Source organism: Acipenser ruthenus, chromosome 12 (assembly GCF_902713425.1).
Source record: "Acipenser ruthenus chromosome 12, fAciRut3.2 maternal haplotype, whole genome shotgun sequence".
NCBI lineage: Eukaryota > Metazoa > Chordata > Actinopteri > Acipenseriformes > Acipenseridae > Acipenser > Acipenser ruthenus.
In genome coordinates, this window is record NC_081200.1 from 39542212 (window position 1) to 39563521 (window position 21310).

Consider the following 21310-nt stretch of genomic DNA (forward strand, 5'->3'; position numbering starts at 1 on the left):
AATGTCCCCGTAATTCTAAAACACCAGTCCAGTCTGGGAAGAGAAAAGCATTATGAACCACATTTCAATTGGTATTCTTCATGAACTGTAAACACAAAAGGTTATAGTAACATAACAGGGCTACATATGGCAGAGAGAGAGAGAGAGAGAGAGAGAGAGAGAGAGAGAGAGAGAGAGAGAGAGAGAGAGAGAGAGAGAGAGAGAGAGAGATGGGTAGTTGATATATAACATTTAACAAATATTAGATATAAAAAAAAACCTTTTTATTATAGATACCAGTTTTTGAACAGTTTTGTTTAAGTGCACTTAATGCATAGGAAATGTTTGCTTTTCCAATGAAATGTAACATTTAAACTTTATTTGCTGTAAAATATCTATATTATATTGTTAATAATCCTTATAATATAAACATACATAGTTTATAATGCTGAGGGATGACTTTACATCTGAATAGCCTCCAAAACCCCCAAATTTGGTCTCGGTCTTTCACAGCAAATAATGTTGTTTCAAGGCAATTGTGGTGAACTTTGATAATGTCCGAAAAGACACTCTTTCCATTTTAATAAAGCATATCTGAATAAATCTTTGCATGTCATTCAGGCTTATTTTACTGTATATATATATATATATATATATATATATATATATATATATATATATATATTTACATAACAAAAAAAGGAATTCCTATTTACAGTTCTGCAGTAATTATTGATTCACTGTATGCGTGTCTATTCGAGTCTCCTATTAAACAGGCTTGCGTCGAGTCCATTTGCATTACTTTCTGATTCATGTGTCCAAAGATTGGCACAGCGCTCCCAGGGTGACTGGAAATGGTGATACAGTGTGACAGCAGTGGGGTGTTTGCATCATGATTGGATCCTGTGGAAGGAATGCTTGTCACGTGACCCGTGCTGGTGGAGCCGCTTGCGCTGCTGGGTGAGCGGCTCTTGGGAGGCGGACAGTGCTGGATGACTCTGGGCGGGCCCTGTGGTTGGAAGTGTGCAGTGGGGAAAGCAGCGTAGCCTGGTGGGATAGGGTACCCGTTCACTGGGATGAACCTCTGATTCTGGGGCATCTGAGCTGCCATGAACCCTGCTATCTGAGCCTGCTGTATCCCCTGTGCTGGGTAAATGAAGTTAGCGTATCTGGGGTTGCTGAGATTGCTAACCGGGCTGGCGCTGAGGGAGGTGGTCTGTGTCGTGGCATTGCCCCCTGAAGGCGTGGTGGAGCTGGTGTGGCTCGAAAGCCCCTCCCAAGCTCTCAGCCTGGCGTGGATGTCCTTGAAGCGTGACCTTCGGGCAGGGTTCTCCTGCCAGCACTCGGTCATCAAGCCATACATCCTGGGAGGGCAGTCATCAGGGCAGGGCAGAAGCTGTCGTTTCCGGACCATCTCCATCACCTCCTGATTACTGAAACCGTAATAGGGCTGCAGCCCAAAACTGAAGACCTCCCACAGAACCACACCAAAGGACCAGATGTCGGAGTCAGTGGAGAACTTCCCGTACATGATTGCTTCCAGGGGCATCCAGCGAATGGGTAAAAGCGAATTTGGCTGGACCCTGAAATAATCCGAGGAGTAGATGTCTCTGGAAAGTCCAAGGTCAGACACCTTTACGTGGAGCTGCTCCCCAACCAGGATGTTCCGGGCAGCCAGGTCCTTGTGGACAAAGAAGTGGCTAGCCAGGTACTCCATGGCAGCTGCGATCTGGACGGAGATGTGCAGGAAGTCTCCGTGGTCCAGGCTGGATCTGACGGTGCAATCCTCGTCGCTGCTGCAGCCCACGTCCGAGTGTGGGGAACGCATGATGAGGAACTCGTGCAGGTCGCCCTGGTTCAGGAACTCGAAGAGCATGCATATGGGCTGCTCCTGAGTCACCACCCCCAGCAGGCACACAATGTTGTGGTGATGGAGCTCTGACATGAGGGACGCCTCCTGCTGGAACTCCCCCCACAGCTGGGGGCTGGAGTAGTCCTTCAGGGTCTTGATGGCCACCAGCTGTGCATGGTCCATGCCAGGGAGGTAGAGGTGGCCTTTGTAGATCTTTCCGAAAGCACAATCACCCAGCTCCTCCATGAAGCGCACTGCGGAGAGAGGCAGCTCCTTTGCTTTGCTCTGTAATGAGAGAGAGAGAGAGAGAGAGAGAGAGAGAGAGAGAGAGAGAGAGAGAGAGAGAGAGAGAGAGAGAGAGAGAGACGTATTCACATTAGGGGCGAGCAGGAGTTTCCATTTGATTTGAATAAAAAAAAAAAAGAAAAACAATATAATCATTGTGTGGCGGGGTGCTCCGCGCTTGTGCGTATATCTGTTTTTTATGTGGGGTGTCATTGCTAGTGTGTATGTATTGGTGCATGGGGTATAATGTGGGCTGTGTAGCACGAGTGATTTAAAATGTATGGGTGATCGCAATTGCTACTCATGCGGGAGCACAATATTTGTTTGGGTTCATCCACTGTTTGTTTGTGTGTTTGTTTTGGCCAACGTGCCGTTTGTTTTGTTCAGTGTTTTGTGTTTTGTTAAATCTTTTTATTTATTATTAAATCAGCTCATCAGTGCATTTCATATCCCAGCACTGCTGTCTGTCTACTTCCTGGCCTGACGTCACCTCAAAGACATCTTGTCACACATTGTTACTGGGAAAACTGCCAGTTAAAATAGGAGAAATAACGCTAGTTAATCATTACTTTCAGCCCTGAAATCTCTCAGACTGTGCTTGCAACAACCGAGAGAAGATTAGTAACAACTCCTCTTTAAAGAAACTGTTACAATATGGAACCAACAGGTGGTGCCAATTGCTTTGTAAAAATCTCAGCGGGAATTATTTTTTAGTAAAGATTAAATTAGTGAAGTGTTCAGATTGTCTGCTGAACTGAAATGGGGATCTCAAGGCTTTCAGATCTGAAACAGGCAGCTTGCAAAATACATCTTTTAATCTGAAGGTTCTGTATGAGAAAAAGATTAATCTTATGAACCTACACCTGACTGGCAGAGGCTGTGACTCAGTTGCTTCTGACATGGTTAAATACAAACAGAATTCTGTATGAATTGTATAGATGTCACTTTCATCTTGGAGCCCAGATTAGGTTTATTCAGTGGGAGGAGGGTGCAGAGATAAGTAGGATCATTCATGCATAATGATCCGTGGAACAAACTCCAGGTATGCCTCCAACCATTTAAAACATGTGATCTTAGATAAGCCTTGTAAACGTTTGGAAAGGTATACCAAAGTATAGTGTGAAAGTTTGGTATATCATGCCACATGATGTGGTAATACATAGAAAATGCATGGTAAAGTGCAAATTTAACATGGCAAACATTTACAGTAACAGGGACTGGAGAAGATAAAATCCTGGTAATACAAAATGAAATTCCTGACAGAAGCCACAGGGGAAGCAGAAGGAAATCTGCTTTATTATTAGAGGACAGATGTTTTATGTTATAGACAATCCTCCGGGCCAAAGCTTAGTCGGTTCGGCCTCATGGTTGATGATAAACTTTCATAAACCGATGAACCCCCAGCGACCCAGAACAGGATTCTGCTTGTTCGCAGACACAAAAGAAAACAAAGCTAAGAATGTTTGGAAGGAAAAAGGATGCTCCATGTTTGGGGACCATAAATCGGTGAAGTTTTTTGTTTGACAATTGCGGTACTGCAGTGAAAACAGTTATTGAAGAATGCCTAGGGCTGCTATCCAAGATAAACTCAGTATGGTGGAAAATAACCCAGCACTGCTTCTATTGCCGTCTTGTTACTGACAACAAGTCAATATTTAGTGTGTAATTACACAACAACATGAAGTCAAGCTGTTCCATCATTTTTGTTTTCCAGACACTCTTTTCACCTTGAAGCCACTTTTTGTGGCACAGGTTATAGAGTCGTACCCTGGCTTTCAATACTGCACACTGGAAACAGGCAGGGTTTCCTGTAACACAGGAAGTGAATGCGCCGAGAAAACCAAGAATTACCATAAAACTTATGGTGTTGTAGCACAGACATAAGCCAAAAGTGAAAATAAAGGAGTATGAAAAACACAATTGGAATGTGAGGTAAGAACTTTTCTTTAAAGCTTTTGTTATTTATGCAAACAAAAAAAAAAAACATTCTTCTCAGTCTTGGAGGTAGAACATTTTTTTAAAATAAATAAATCAAGGAATAAAGTTTTTCAGCTCCTAAATAAACAGCACAGACCCAGCTAAGCCTAGTCTGAGACTGTCTGACAGACCTAACTGCCTTCCCGTATTTAGTGGAATGGTAGTTTTACCCCGTCTGGTACGATGGTGACATAAGAATGCTTCAGTTCAAATCATGTACAATAAATCCTTTTGAGAAATCGGATATAGTGGCCGACAGATAGCAGAAAAGTGAAGAATTTGGTCAATTTTATAGCCCTAGTTCATGTCGAAGTGCATATCATATAAAAAGACATGCTTGCAATGGCCTGAAAGTAAACAACATTAATATGAGATGTCATGCACATGGATTGCGATTCAACAACACCATTACATCTAAACATTGCATTGGCAACGTCAGCCTTAGTTTGTTTGTTTGTGTTGGAGTGAATGCAGGTCCTGTATGCATATGTATATTTACTGTATGTATGAGTGTGTGTTATTGGGAGCACGTCTGGGGTTTAAAATATATGAAGCTAATTAAATAATTCCAGTAAATCTTCATAAAGTTGCAGGAAGGAACTAAGGCGACATTGGACCTTGTAAATAGTTGTCACTGGTTGTTTTGTGTGTGTGTGTGTGTGTGTGTGTGTGCGTGCGTGTGTGCATGTGTGAGTGTGTGTGTGCATGTGTGTATGTGTGTGCATGTGCGTGCGTGTATTTGCGTGTGCGTGTGAGCGTGTGCGTGTGTGCGAGCTGGTCGGTGTTATGTTTGATTTACATAAATGTCTTACTTTGTTTATAATTGACTAAGGCAGATTGACTAAGGCTGTATTTAAATGGAGCGGATGCCTGGTTGGGTTAGTCTGTCGTCAGTTCCAGTCCTGTATGAACTTCAATGTATTTTACACGCTGTTCCACTGCCACTACAATACCACGGTACACTTTAACAAGGGTATTTATTGAAAATACACTCTTTGAGTTTCTGCTGTTCTGCTCAGAGTTGCAGCAGCAATATAAAGCTTCTACCCAAACCCCGTGTGCTGAGGCTGCAAACTGATAGCGATCTCAACTAAAACAGAGCTCTGCTCACAAGCACGGCCACACAAGAAGCTAAACCTCCTTCCTGATTCAAACCAGCCTAGCACAGCTTTTAATATAACATGATGACGCTGCTTGGATATGATTAAAAACAAATTCCATGTTGTTTGTCTTGGAAAGTTTGTTGAAAGTCGTTGATAATGATACTTCAGAAGTGGAAATACCACAGGTTTTGTGGTGGTTTGGTTCTTTAGCAAAAGCAGGAATTCTATCCTAAATGGGGATTACTGTGTTGTACAAGAAGAATGCAAAATAAAAAACAAGATGACTGCATTGCAATTCCTGGGCTTTTGTCAAATTGCTTCCATGTGCTGTCGTGTGTTTTTTTTTGTTTTTTTTTTCAAATCTCTAAATAGGATGTATTGCAAAACTGTAAACATACTACAAGCAGACATGAATTCACAGGAAGTGAAAACATTTAAATACAGTATAATAATGTTACAGTTCTTAACAATTCACTGAATCATTTCGAAGGTGTTTGACCTCAAATGGGAGCCAGAAGTTGTTCCTTTTTTTAAATTTAGTAGTCGCCTATTCATTTTTACCCAGTTTTTCTTCCAATTTGAAATGCCCAATTGTATTTAGGCTCAGCCCACCGCTACCACCCCTGTGCTGACTTGGGAGCGGCGAAGACGAACACACGCTGTCTTCCGAAGCGTGTGTCGTCAGCCGACTGCTTCTTTTCACTCTGCAGGCCAGCCATGCAGCCAACCCAGAGCTACAGCATCGGAGGACAACGCAGCTCTGGGCAGCTTACAGGCAAGCCCGCAGGCGCCCGACTAGTCTACAGGGGTCGCTGGTGCGCGGTGAGCCGAGGACACCCTGGCCCACCTAAACACTCCCCCACTGGGCGGCGCTAGGCCAGTTGTGCGCCGCCCCCTGGGAGCTCCCATCCACGGTACAAGTTGTTCTTTTACGATAAGAGACATAGGCCAGTTTATTATAAAACATCTTCATACAGTAGAACAGATCTTTCATTCCATTCCAGTGTAACTCTCCTTTTGAGAAGGGGTGAGCCTGTCAGTTACCTGTAACTGTGTGTTTGTGCCAACCAGAGAAACTTCTCAATCCAGCAGAAAGCTTCAGTGATTGGACAATGGAGTGTAATAATTGACTACTGTACAATTAACATGGTTCATTACCTTTGGCTTATAGGCGTTGAGCATTGACATCTCCACATTCTGCCCTCGGACGGGCTTGGGCTGACTCTGAGCGGGAGGCGTGGACGACTTTTGATTGTTGCGGCAGACGCAGATGAAGAAGAACAGGAGAGCAATCGCCAGGGGGATGGCCACACTCGGCACCAGAATATACAGGATTTCCATTTTGTTGTTGCTCTCCTTGAAGTCTAAATAAATTAATAAAAAAGAACAGACATACTTTTAAATAATACCAGAAAAAAACGGATTCAGCCTGGAAACTCAAGCGATAGACTATTTACTAAAACAGACTAGACAACACAACTACATTATATTTTACACTTCATTCTTTGGCCTTTGGCCTTGCCTTTTGAGAGGCTAACAGTAAGGAAGCCATGGGCAGGGGGGCAGGATAGCTGCCCTCCCCCATTAGACGAAGCCAAAAAGCAGGTGGAGGCTGGGGAGGAGGAGGCGAACTCTGGCGCACAGCGGGGACGCAAAGGATTGAGGTAAAAAAATAAATCCTTTCCTTGTCGATCATTGGACGTATTGTTTATCAAAGGACAGGTAGAAAACGCCTAAAATATGCTTGATCTTTACTTGATTTGATCAAAGGTTAAAGTGAGTTCTCTGCCAGAACCACCGCCTTGCTTAATTCTAGGCGACATTCGACCCCCCAGAAAATATATAAATAAATCAAACGCCTCTCACCACACGCTGGGATGTCACATAGCTCCATCTTGACCGCCTCTTCCAGGGTGAAGCACCAGGGCGCCTCCTTGTGGTTGCCTGGGTTCCTGCAGTAGGAGTGCCCTCCGTTCAGCTCTGGGTACCGCACTGCCAGGTAGGCGTGGCTGTGGGGGTACTGGGAGTTCCACGGCTGGCACTGCAGACCTGATTTGGTCACGCTGGCTGTTCCACGGTAATCCACGCCAGTGTTGTTGAAGCACTTGTGATCTGAAATTGAGAAGCACATGCCATGTGATGAAGGATGCATGGTTACATAACAAAAACGGTTAAGTAACAAGAATCGATTTAGTTGAATACAGAACAAAATTTCCCATAACTTAAAACAAAAAGTTCTGGGTAATGCTGCCCCCTTACTTTTAATTTGATTGGTAATGACACATTACATAAACATTATATCAGAAAGCATGCTAGAATGTGGTAAATAATGGTAAAAGTACAGTAAAGATACAGTGAAAGTAAAATAGTGTTGGTAAAACCAATTCCAATTTACCACTGAGAACAACGTTTTTTTTTTCTTTTGACTGTGGTGACAAAATAGCCGAGATAATACCATCTTAAAGTTTTGATACTGTACACCAGGTTGCTACCTGGTTACTTCCAATGCCATTTTAAGGAGGAAAGTTTACAGTATCCCTGACCATTTGCATCATTCTAGAACTGCCACTGTATCTGTCCCTCAGTGTAAAGGTCCTTGCATTCACAACATGGCCCCAGTAGTGCCCACTTACTCTTGTTGATGGGCTCTGCCATGGGAATCCCTATTCTCATACAGTTGGCTGCCTCGGGGCTCTCCGGCTGGGGCAGGTCCTCACAGTTGGGCAGTTTCAGTCTCATCAGGATGATGGGATTGGACCTGGCGATGATGTACTCAGTCCTGCAAAGATCGTTCTCTAAGATCTCACACTCGTCTCTGCACAGGTCCCGGGGCTTCGGAGCCGACGAGGTCTCGTCACAGAAAGGGAACGCGAAGTTGCAGAGCGAGGGGATGGCGAACTGAGAGCACCTATCTGACAAGTGATTGGAGGTGCCTATCATCGTGAATGCAGCTGCCGAGGCAAACACAAAGTATTGAACCAATGCATGTTATTCACACATTTTAGATAGTATTCACACATGCATTTAAAACAACTTTTTATAGAACCAAACATATAATTCAATAGTCCTCTAAGGATCGTTGTGTCTCATTCTGTAACGGTTCTCATTTCAGAAGATATCTAAATTGAAGTTAACGTGTTGAAAGTAATATACCCCATTGCCTACAGTTATTACAGAATTCAATCTCCTTTAGCTTTAGCCTAACAGCCTTTCAATAGCTACTGTTAAATATACTGTTATCAGCACTGTTAAAATACACCATACTTTCATACATGTCAACTGACAAGTGTGGCAGGGTGAAAGCCCTACCGGTGCACGTGTGTATGTTGGTGTGGGGAATATTGGGTAGGCAGGGAGGGTTTAAATTCCTCCCTGTCAACCGTAGACGGGAGCTCCCAGGGGTTGAGCGCGGGGGGTGGGGGATTAGGTCGGCCAGGGTGTCCTCGGCTCACCGCGCACCAGCGAGCCCTGTAGTCTGGCCAGGTGCCTGAGGGCTTGCCTGTAAGCTGCCCAGAGCTTAGTCTAAAAAAATAATTGGATATGCCAAATTGGGAGAAAATAATAAAATAATTGGCAATTACTAAATGTGAATGTGGGAATGTGACTGGAGCTGTAAATTGAATAAAAGATGTATAAACAGGGTGATCACGGGAGATGATGCTGGTGAATTCATGTTGGAGAAGGTGGGAGGAGAGTTAGTGCTTATGATGGTTGTAGTGGTGTTTAAATGGAGGTGTATAAACAGGGTGATCACGGGAGATGATGCTGGTGAATTCATGTTGGAGAAGGTGGGAGGAGAGTTAGTGTTTGTGCTGGTTGTAGTGGTGTTTAGGGGAGTACAGTGATGGCTCGGATTAAAACCACACAGTATATTTAAAGTGTTTGTATTCTTTTGTTTTGTTTAACTGTTTGTTTTGGCCACTGTGCATCTGGTGTTTTGTTTATTTATTATTAAACGTGTCCAACAGCGCTGCACTGCAGCTTTCTGTGTTCCAAGTCTCTCTACCTGCTGATAACAGCTTGTCTGTGACACTGCCCTGTCAAGTTCCCTCAAGCATGCCTCTGAATGCTACACCTTAATAAATCCCTCACCAGTTATTTGATTTTCGATCACCCCTTGCATTTGCAGTGAGTCCACGTAGATGCTGCGGTTCCCAATGAACCTGGCACAGGCGATCCCCCTGTAGGGCTGGCAGAAGCCGTCCTCTTCATACTCATCCCTGTGAAAAGGAAAGCCCATTACAAGGCAGTCAATGGGCTGTGTCCTCCTCTCCCAAGGTCTCCACACTCTGAAGCCATGCCTGACTGCAGCTGCAGCAGCCGTGCCTTTGCACTGGCCACTGCCTCATTTCAGATCAACCTGAGGTCTCGTAATACAGCTGTTCACACGTTCCAGATGTGTTTTAGAATTGTGCAACTTCCACACGATTACATTTTTTTTCTAAAACTAAAGCAGGAGTCCACTAGAGGGCAGTCCTTTTTTTCCCCTTTCGTTTACAGCTTGAGGACTACCTGTAGTAGTAATAAAATGTTTGTAAGGAATCAAAAGATTTATTACGCTTTAATTAAGAAAATAACATTTGTGGATGGAGGCATCTTGAAATACAATATTTTTTTGGAAGACCAACTGATTTGCTTTTTTACATGTTTAAAAAAAAAAAAAACAGTTGCAATGTCAAAATATTGTTTCTCAAATTCTAAGCACCATTATTCCTGAACTATACATGTATATTGACATTTATGAAAGTGTAAAAACAGATAAAGACCACTCTTAGGGGTATGATGTCATTTTCTTAAGTTATTTTGTACAAAACAGTATAATACTTCTAGTACAGCATATAAGGAAACGGGTGACATAAATGGCATCCTTTATCCAGGCTGAAAGACCGCTGTTGGTTAAGCCAAGACTAACAGGGCGAGCAGTAATCATATCTGTCCATTTTAATAAGCACAGTGACCTCACAGTCCAGGCCTCTCTTCGGTACGAGGGAAGAGATAAGAAGCAGATGTGTGTATTATTATTATGATATATTGACGTGTGTCTCTATGGCACTTTGCACAGTGAGAAAAAAAAATCCAGCTATGAAAAGAACCATATCTTTAATATACTTACCTTTTTCATTAGGGGAATTTATAGAAGGATGTGCTGTTTCCACCCTACAGGGTACAGTGAGCAGAGCACCCCCATCACTGCCTGCCCGAGGGGTATTTCACAACTCTGACACTGTTTAACAGCTTACACTTCAGGGGTCAAAAGGGTCGTCTGTAGCAGACAGACCAAACCAACCGAAGGTCTGGGATGTGTGGCTCTCTGCTGTGAAACTGCAGGTTGTGTCTCTATTAAGAGAACATGAGTCATTCTGTCCCGCGCTGTAAATGTGTTTTCCAGATCCCTCAGTTATACTGGAATTAAATCTTTATAGAAGTTTGGGGTGAAGAAACGAACTACAAAGCAGCTTATTTCAGGCACACCTGACAAATCAAAGCATTGCTTAAAATAGGAGGTGTAGCTCTCGCTTTGAACTTCATTGCGGATATACTGGGTGTAAGAAACGACAGACTCAGTATATCGGGGTCATACTATTGGAAGGAACCTAGTAAAAATCTTAGGACTATATGAAAGGAGTTCATTCTACACTGCGGAAGAAGGGCTTCTGTCACCTGCTCTCACAAGTATCTCTATAATGGATTGACTGCAGAACGTTACACTGAAATGATTCCTGGGATAAGTTGAGCTGGAAGTTCTCTACATGTCAATTAGGCATCAGGATCTCTGTTTCCCCTCCTCTCCTCTCCTCCACAGCTGCATGGACAGGGGTGGGAATCACAAGCACAGGGCATGAGTTATGAATCCCAGTGGTCACACTCCTGGTAAAACGATACAGAATCGAAATGAAACAGCAAGATTCTTAAACATATGCTCAGCCTTGTACCACTGGGAGGCTGCATACCAAGTGTATCGTCAAAACAAGATTTATTTAGTGATGAATTCGGAAGCAGTTTAAAATCCTGAGCAGCGCCATCACATTTTGTCCTGCCCATGTATAAAATCACTTTGCCATACATTGTTAGGATACCTCCCACACCCTTGCATCATTTAAAAAAACAAACATGGATGTGTTTATTTATTTATTTTGTATGTGGTTACAGCACTTAGCAGCATTAAATCAGGGGTGGAAAAAAGACACCCACTGCATAGCAGTTTCACCCATTCCAGGTTTTACTACGAGCTTGATTAGCCACAGTGTATAGGTAACAAACTCAGGTGTGTGTATGAGATGTGAGTGTTATTTTCATAGCAGTTAATGTTTACTTGAAACAGTGCGGCTATGCTTTGTTGCTTAATATGGCTCACCCATGAGTTTAGCCCTCAGTGTGACAGAGCTCTCTGAGTAACTTCAGGCAGTGAAAGAAACCCGGGCGGCAGTAAGGGAGTCTCTTTCGTAGCCTCACGGTGTTGCTGGTTGACTCAAGCACACAAACTCTTCGATTTAGTTCTGAAGTGCTTTCATCACTCAGGGATTTGAATGCACATCTCCAGATTCCTGCATGAATTCCTGCAGACACCTGATGACAAGAGGAACGGCCTCACAAGGATGATACCCACAGCCCCGCAGCAGGAGTCAGAAACATAACCCAACAGGTTCCCCAGCCTTTCTGTGGCTGATCAATAAAGAGTCTACCCTTCCATTTGTACACAGGCTCTGCAAAAGAAGCAGCAGCTGTAAGCACTTATGATAGAGACCCCTGTTAATGGACTCAGGGTAAACCATGGCAGATTTATGAGTTCTTCGCTGGGGAAAAATGCATGTCATATGCTTATCGTTATGGAAATGTCAGGGAGCACCGGGGCTCAGCAGGAATCCACCACCTCGCGTTCCCAGTCCACTTTGATAAAAGGGGGCTCCGACTCAATGACTTCAAAGCCTTAGAGTTACCAGACAAGGAAGGTAGAAGCGCATCATCATAGTATCATCATGTCGTAACATTGGTCTGATTTTATTTTTTTAAATGAGAAATGAACACAAAAATAGAGGCAGTATTTAAGGTGGGCCTAAGCTGTTTATCAGTCACTACAAGGTTTTACAAAGAAGATCACTTTATATTAGGTGTCTCTAATTACTGTGTATTTACACAGTAGTTATTTAGTTACTTATTATGCATAGTTACAATGTACTTAATGTGTAAATCTTTTTGCTCGCAACCCTTTTCTGATACAATGGTGTACTTACATATATCGTGCAAAAAGATTTATGCATTAAGTACATTGTAACTATGCATAATAACATTAATGTGAAGTGTTACCCTAAAAGCTTTAAATGCGTATTAAGACATTAGCCCTGCACCCAGGCAGTTAAATGATTAGGAGGTGTGCTTGTTTTTCAGATGGTCTTCAATATTATTTAGAGACTGGTCTTTTTTTCTTTTTGGATAAAAAACACAGCAGTGTAAGGCTTCACTGGTAACGCATGGGAAGGATTTTTGATATTTCTGCCTTGAACGGCTACGCATCGTGAAACATCACATCCCTTTCCAATTCAACGCATCGCCACTGAGGCCTTACATTACTATGGGTTTCACCAACAAAGCCAAGCATGACGACAGGAAGAGAAAGGCATTAGCAGAAATGTTTGCCTGCTTGACTCTGTCCGTAGTCTACAGTAAACACCTGGCCAAAGCGCCTCCTGAGAAGGCTTCTGTCCCTCCCACTCTGAAGCAACAGGAACTCTTCTGACACGCACACTATGGAGATGTCAACTCTGACTGCATGTAAATCAGCGATAATGGATTATATTCACCAAAGCTAATACTTCGTAGCTCGTGGCTTATAAACTTTCCTCCGTTATCACTCGGGGAATATTAGTCTTGTTACCCCCTCAGAACTACCATGTCCTCTGTATTATGTAAACACTTCTCATAGCTGATTCAATAAGATGTGAAGGATTCCAGCCTCATCTGTATTTAAGGAAGATTTCTGACAAACATAACCCTTAGCATAACGTTTAGGGAACTTATCTTTGAAGAGATTGCGCTGGTCACCAAATGCAAGCTTTAAAATATCATTTTGGTTTCTTGTTAATTATTTGACCTCACAATTATTTTAAACCTGGAACTGATACCAGTTATTGAGCTGCTGACCTTCGAAGTCTTGACTGACCTGAACGTCTGAGGGACTTTCATAGTTATACAGGCTTATCTGGTTCGTCTAATTCCACATTAGCACCACAATTAAGTGTTAAGCTAATGGCTTGACTCATTCAATGTGCTATGTTCTCAGGACAGTTCTTTGATATAATCCTTACAAGGGAAACATACGTGGTAGTTTGCCTCTCTTTCCTCTATGTTTATCCTATTCATTTACAGTACTAGCACTGACTCTGTGTACCATGCTTGCCTTCCTTTACCATTCCTTCACTATGGATGTCCTTTGCTTTGCTATGCTGTGCTCTGTGTGTTTATACACTCATGATTTGGAAATGTGTCTCCCTGTATCCAATCTTTCTTAACTGTGTATTAACCAGACCTTTTAAGTTAAGGGGCTGATTTAAAGCATTTTGCAGCACCTTTGTTTTTAGGATTAGTCCCGCGATAACCATTGATCGTTGCTTGATGAAATCCGGGATGATTACCCTTTGCTGTAAAATGATCTAAAGAAAATATAGGTTGATCAAATCCATCCCTTATGTAAATAAGTTAACTAAATAATAACAGACAAGTCCCTACTGATATTAATCTAAAACTAATGCAAACCATAAGAATCTCTCTCTTGTGTCAAACAAAAGCAATCGTCAAAGCCTGACATGTCTTTTTATAGGCTTCACTGTGAGACTCCAGTCAGCTCAAAAGTCAACATTTTCAACTTAAAAGTTTCGAATCCACAAATTTAAAACACTATGCTCCATATCTGTCCGTTGCTCTTACTCTTAGCTTTTATCTTCCTCCTTTTTTTTGCATTTCCCTCCGTGTGTTCCGTGCGCTGTGAAACTGCTCAGGAATGTTATGGTTGCTTCTCTCTAATACAATCAGCTTCATTTTCCAAAGCCTGCTGAGACCCCATGGAAAGCATTTTCACTGTTAATGTAAACTCCTCAATAATGGCATTTCCTTGACAATCACAAAATAACAAACAGTCACTATATAATCATGCCAGGCAATGACCCGAGACCACAGTTAGCTTTAGGAAAGTGGGTCGTTCTGAAGCTCCTATTAGTGGACAATGATGAAAAGGATCATCACGTTACACAGGAATAATAATCTTCACTTTGAGAGAACCGAGCTTCCCATAGACTGCACAGCTCCCCCTAATGGAGAGATAGAGAAAGAGGGGCTGTCTGTTTACTGAGGATCTGTCTCCCATGTTCTAACTCTAGCTGTCAGTTAGATAAAACTAATACTTAATATCAGATGTGCAGGTATTTCCTGTAACATGTAACCAGTGCTGATTCAAAATCAAACTTGCTGATTAACTCCTTAACTCTGGTAGCAGAATAGAGTCGTGTGCGTGAGGCTCAAAGTGCCCCATTTTGAAGCAAAGGCAAACATCCCGAGAGGGGTAAAACAAATGTCAGAAAAGTAGCCAGAAAAAACATAGTTGCAGGAAGAAACCATTGAAATAGTGTTCTGAGTGGGGTCTCGTCAGTTCTGTACCATCAAAATGACTTTATTCTCCTCTAAAAATGTGCCTTTGTCTTTACACTTGTTCTACTGTTTCAATAAGGCTGACAACAGGTAATAGATATCTCTTGTAAAGTTCTCTGTTAAGGCCACCCACAGGTAAAGCATTGGCATTTTGACTTGTCCCTCCAGCTTAGCGCCAAGCATTTCAAAACACTCTGAGGGAAAATGTGTCCCAATTTTTTTTTCTGAAAGGAAAATGTTAACATGATAATATTCTAATACTAGCAAGATGACTGTAGCAGTTCATTTATCTGTCTAATTTGTTTTTGTTAGTTTTGTAATGGTAACATTTTTTTATTCCTTCAGTAAAAACAGGCTTTTATTTGCACTTTTAAATGCTCTTCACTTTTGTTTTCACCATACCTGACAGTAGCTTTTTTTTTCAAATTGTTTATTCACTTATTTATAGAAAATATAAAATAACGATGCAAGCTTAGCACTGGAGCAAAAAAACAGGGATCCCGATTTGTGATCTCTCTTTATAATGAAGTATGCAGGCTAACAAAAGGAAACGTCTTGAATGTTTTTCTTTTTAAAGAGAACATTACTTGACCTACCTCCCTTGCTCTTTTTCTCTTAAAGTTTTTTTTTGTTTGTTTAACTAAATGAATAACTTAATAAACAATAACAATTCTGTGGGACTATCGCTGTAATGTCTAATCAGAACTCAGTGTGCAGTTTTCTAATGACAGTGTAAGTCTTTGAATTGTAACCCTAATGTACACGGCAGGTTTCAGTGTCTGGGGTCACACAGGTTAAAATAGAGTATCACATATCTTAGCAAGAGACAAGGAGAATCGCCGTGTAGTACTGGGTGGGGGTTGACTGAAAAGTTACCTCCAGATTCGCTCTGAAAAGGTTAATTAATCACAATACACTGAAGTGCCTCCGAGAAACATGTCTTACATCAACAGACTCAACACAAGAATCTTCTGGGGCTGTAACATTTAAAAAAAAAATGCAAGATCACATTGCCTTTTTTTCTCAGTCCATTACCATTCACCACAATCTAAAACAAGGCCAGCTCGTTAATCCCGTGTGGGTTAATTGAGGCCTTGGTCTCCAGAAGTCAGATGCAAATAAATAACTGATCGTGTCCAGGCCTGGTGGGCTAAACCAAGACTCAAGCGTTGACTGTAAACTGAACGCTTTCTGCTATCAGGTGGGCGGTTATATAGGGTTCAACACAAACCAATGTGCAGCAGGAAACAGTCCCTGCTAACAGCAGCAGTGAGATGGAAAGCGTTTCTGTCTGGTGCTATGGAAAGCCAAGCAGGACACTACACCTCCGCTGTGTGTCAGACCTTAACAACAGCAGAGTTCCCGTAGGACAAGCTGGGGGATGCCGAACAGTGAGGCAAATAATTCAAAAGGCAACTAGTAGTGTACATCAACAGAAGATTCATTACTGTAATGCCCTAGTGAAACCCTGCCTATAAAGTTCAGTCACAGCATTACACAAAAGTTGTATAGATAACCAGGACAACCAAGGTCTAACCCAAACTTAGAACACAGAATAGTGCAAGACTGGGTAAAAAAGCTGAGTAACAATGGTAGCAAGGAGCCTTTTCCTTTTACGTGTGTGGAATAGCTCACCCTGGTAGTTCAAGAAATACGATATGGGACAAGCCTTTGTTGGGCTGAGCAGACTCTTCTTATGCTCGGATGTATATCTTTAGCTCAGAAGCAAACATGCTCCCTACTGAGGCGCAAACACCCAAACCAAGGTCTAGCTGTACAAACAAGCCTCTGATCTGGAGGGATGTAAACCCTGGAGGAGCACATGAAAGTCAGGTCACAGCATGACCCTCAGCAGGTAGTAATTGAAGAAGTAAACAGATTTATCAGCCTGACAACAAGCGACAAACATCAGAAAGCCAAGGCGTAGAGTTAAAGCTCAATCTCAAATCACAGCTGATGTGCATTCCATGCTTGCCTGGGTTTTTGGTATCACGATGTGCAGACCTTGAGGGAGACCAGCTGCTCTGACATTAACCACTGCGTCCCGTCAGATTTATGGAGCTAACCAGCCCCCCAATGCAGCAACTGTGAAAGCATTTAAAAGAACCAAAGAGTTCATGTAGTTCATATTTCATTCAGAGTCCTTGATAAGCGTGTACAAATGAGCCATCTCCCAGTGGGAAGAGTCCAATTCCTAAATCAATAAACACCTGATAAGAAAGGGCAGGGACGCACATTAGGTTTTGTACCTCGAGGCATTTCGCAGAATAAAAAAAGGTTTAGGGTTATATAGCCAGTACAATGTTTGCAGTTTGTTGAAAATTGCTCTGAAATGTGAGTGGAATCGTTTGCCTGGCGCTAAAGGTCGTACTGAAGCAACAATGTTTGTTTGGTTTGAAATGGAACCGTGTCAGATGATTGACATGAGGTACACCTGGGTTAGAATCCACACGCACAGGCAGAGCCAGCTCCACGACTGGCCTCCCCGAATAGAACCCACACACACACACAGAGCCAGCTCCACGACTGGCCTCTCCGAACAGAATTCACACGCACACACAGATCCAGCTCCACGACTGGCCTCCCCGAACAGAATCCACACGCACAGGCAGAGCCAGCTCCACGACTGGCCTCCCCGAATAGAATCCACACGCACACACAGAGCCAGCTCCACGACTGGCCTCTCCGAACAGAATCCACACGCACAGGCAGAACCAGCTCCAAGACTGGCCTCTCTGAACAGAATCCACACGCACACACAGAGCCAGCTCCACGACTGGCCTCCCCGAATAGAATCCACACGCACAGGCAGGGCCAGCTCTGTGACTGGCCTCCCCGAATAGAATCCACACGCACAGGCAGGGCCCGCTCCACTACTGGCCTCCCCGAATAGAATCCACATGCACACACAGAGCCAGCTCCACGACTGGCCTCCCCGAATAAAATCCACACGCACAGGCAGGGCCAGCTCCACGACTGGCCTCCCCGGATTCCATATGAAATTATGTAATGCCTGTTGCAAGCAGGCTATGGACCATGAGCCCCAATGCCAACAATGAAGTAACTTTGAGACATAAGGAAGAGCATGCTGTGGTATTTACACAACCACCCTTTCCTCCCAGTTGTATGAAGGTTGGTAAGTAATTGATAGCTTATTATTATTTAATATGTTCTGAAGCTTTATTTAGTTAAGTAACTATGTTAATTGTTCTGGGTGGAATGCCAAAATGCATGTTTTCATTGTGTACTTTATAAGGTTGAATAAAAATGAAATATCCTTCAATCTGTCTATCTATGTATCTGTAGCATATGATTATATAGGTCTTAAATTAGTCATATTTTGGCTACAATGTTGTTGGAAGACTGTTCATTGGTTTGGTTGATGTTGATTTATAGGTTCAAGTGGGATAATGGGAGATGTAATTTAAACATACAAGGAGTCATTTAGAGTGAGTGGTCTTATTATCTTTTCACTCAAACAGTACCAGTGTTCGCATGCTTTACCCTGAGAGATTTGTCCTGCTTCTGTGGCTGGAGGGCAGCCTGGTCTTTGTCAACGTAAACTCATCTCTTATCATGTTTTAGGAATAATAACTGGAAAAAAACTCAAACATTTTCTAACTGCTTTTCTGCACTGCGTGAAAGGCTGTCCATGAGTCATTTTTCAAAACTAAGCAACCGTGACAACACAACGATAATAACATTAATCTATGCCAACTGTAGAAAATATTGCATTATAAACAGCTTTGAAATGTATTGCACTTTATAAAGAGCAGATCTTAGAGAAATCTGTGACAGGAACTTCCAGTTAGGAGACTTTCGGTTATAGCCACTATAGAGAGGGTGACAGTTCCAACAACGGTCACTCAAAATCCAATAAACTACATAGCTGGAAGAATGCAAGGGTTGTATAATAACAGGGGTCGTTATAACAAGAGAAGACTGCCTAATTAAAAGGAAATTCAGAACAGAAGGTAGACATTTATATATGCATTAAGTAGCTTATTCAGTTGGGTAGTAACATCTTAAACACGAGGGGCTTTAAAAAACAATTCGGTTTTGCCCAATGACATTAGATTGCCTCGGAGGATGTCAGTGATGTGCTAGTAACATTTCTAATGGCCCAAAGGACGGCAGGACATGGTTAAAGTCAAGAAAAACATACAAGCCAAACCTGTGTATTCTTCAGCCCTGTGGTCACACGAGTGCCAATGAGCAGTACGGTCTTTGCGCCTCCATGCTACTGCAGTGTTCTCCTCCAATGCTGCTGCCACTGAAAAAAAGGGCTATTTTTGGATCAGTGGTGATTTCTTTTTCCATTTTTTCAATGTTTTTACTAGCCTGTAAAAACATTTATTCCAGGAAAGGAACAACACACTGGCCCCAAAGAGCAAAGCAGAGTGAGGGGAACCATTACGAGCGACCGGCAAGCAGGACTGACATCTCTTCAGAACAATGAGCTGCATTGTTCAGCTCCAATGAGAATTGTTCTCTTTTGCTCAGTATTCAGTTACCGTGTTAACAGGTGGTCCCCACAAAGTAAAAAAAAAACAAAAACAAACATACTGCATTTATTAGAACCTATGAATGAGTTGCTTGAATAGTTCTACTTCACAGCAATGCTCAAAACCATTAGGCTGGTTGAGAGGTGCTAGACTTGACAGCAAAGGATTTCACGATTTGATAAAAACACACTGCGTGAACACAGATCTTTACCATGAAAGAATACTGTGTATTCTTATATGCTAGGAGAACAGTAGCATGAAACGTGTGCTAGAGGACAAATATACAAAACAATGTGATCCAAAGCAAAGACAAAATATTCCAAACTGGATCAAAAGTAATGATTACATGTTAAACCCCACGTAAACTAAGTGCCAACATGATCATTTGTATTAACCCTTTCATGCATGAAATATTGAAAAATACATTTCCATTGCTTTATATGGGGAAAAAATAACATCCTAATATGAGATCATCATGCATGGGCGTCTTCCATATGTCCCGATATAAATTAAACCACGTGGCATATTAGGTTGCCATGCATGAAAGGGTTAAGGTGTGCTATTTCACATTTCTAATGATACAACATGCCGATTTCAATGTGTATATACTTTGAAATATATATATATATATATATATATATATATATATATATATATATATATATATATATATTTTTTTTCTTTCTCATGTTCTCGTCTTTGAATGTATTCATTGTTGTCCAAGCCTTGCTGGTTATAGCCTTTGCTTTGTGCCTGGGTCTGTTTGATATGCTACAGTATAAAATCATTCCTCACTAGAGATTCTCGGGAGTGATGACCCATGGCTTCTGACCCTTTCCTTGCTGCGTACAGCTGCATCTAAAAATTCGACCCAGCGATGTCTATAAACGATACGTCACTGTTGGGGACCTCCATATAGTAAATGAACTGCTGTCAAAAAAGCAAACAGCTAAACAGAAAGCTAGGAGGCGCTGGGGAACTCTAACACCTGGGCTGAAGGTCCGACAACACTAACTTGGCACTGGGAGCGTTCAGCTCTGAGGCTCTGACAGATTTATAAAAATACTAAACAGTTTCATGTTAAGTAAGCTTCTATGTTACTTACATTAGCTAGACAAGCTGCTAAGTCACCTAAAGAGATGATTACGTTAACTATAGCCAACAAAATTACAGTCAGATTAAAGTCAATGAAAACTATTGTCTGCCCTGTTATGAAACAGGTAATTATTTAATAACTGTCCTGAAATGAAAATGCACTATTACCGGATTTAAGGTACAGAACAGATGTCATTTCAATTTAAAATACACTGGCAGCAGGTTTAATAACACGTCTTTCAGTTAAACCTTTTATAAAAGTATGTGCCATTCAATAACTAATGAAAACTATATTGAAATGATTCCCTATAAATCTTGTACAAAAAAAACAACCTTGAAAGTGCTGGAAAAGTAATAATAACCTGTGCCGTAACTGCAAAACATAACTACTACTGCTGGTGAACAGATTTGATTTACCAGGTAAAATAAAATGTGAAAAAACAAAAAAGTTAGTGTATTAGGAGTATTAGTGTACGCTGAAATGAGGTCAGCCTAATGATCATGAACTATTCAGACTTACAATGCCATCTTTTTTAAACAGTGCCCTGCAAAAAGGAGAGTTTGGCACCCTGCTTGGAAAATGGCAAAACGCCTTAGCACACCATAAAAGCCAACGACTGCTGTGCACTGGGGCTGCCCAGAGGTGTTGAAGTAGATCCATAAACTGCTTTAAGGTTTTGCAGAGCCCTTTGAACTGCAGCAAGCAAGCAGGACATGATTAGAAAAGGCACAGTGGTAGAGCTGTGTACACGTGTCACATCAATACAGCAGTGTTTTTCATCGTTGCTTGATCCAAGGTGCTCGTCCGCTGAAGGAAGGGCAACAATGTGTTTCATGTGTATCTGCCAATGTAGTGCCAAGCAATAACAATATTA

At 42.1% G+C, this 21310-nt stretch overlaps 1 protein-coding gene across 1 annotated transcript in view; it reads right to left on the reverse strand.

Annotated features, from left to right (window-relative positions):
• Positions 1 to 662: 662 nt before the first annotated feature.
• Positions 663 to 21310, reverse strand: part of LOC117416903 (inactive tyrosine-protein kinase transmembrane receptor ROR1-like) — an 82876-nt gene continuing 62228 nt past the window's right edge. Inside the window, exons 5-9 of the mRNA XM_034028381.3 lie at positions 9289 to 9416; positions 7830 to 8147; positions 7063 to 7308; positions 6355 to 6560; positions 663 to 2116 (exon numbers count right to left, since the gene is read on the reverse strand). Of these exons, the coding sequence (XP_033884272.1) occupies positions 692 to 2116; positions 6355 to 6560; positions 7063 to 7308; positions 7830 to 8147; positions 9289 to 9416 (2323 nt within the window). The 3' untranslated portion in view covers positions 663 to 691. The remainder of the gene's footprint in view (positions 2117 to 6354; positions 6561 to 7062; positions 7309 to 7829; positions 8148 to 9288; positions 9417 to 21310) is intronic.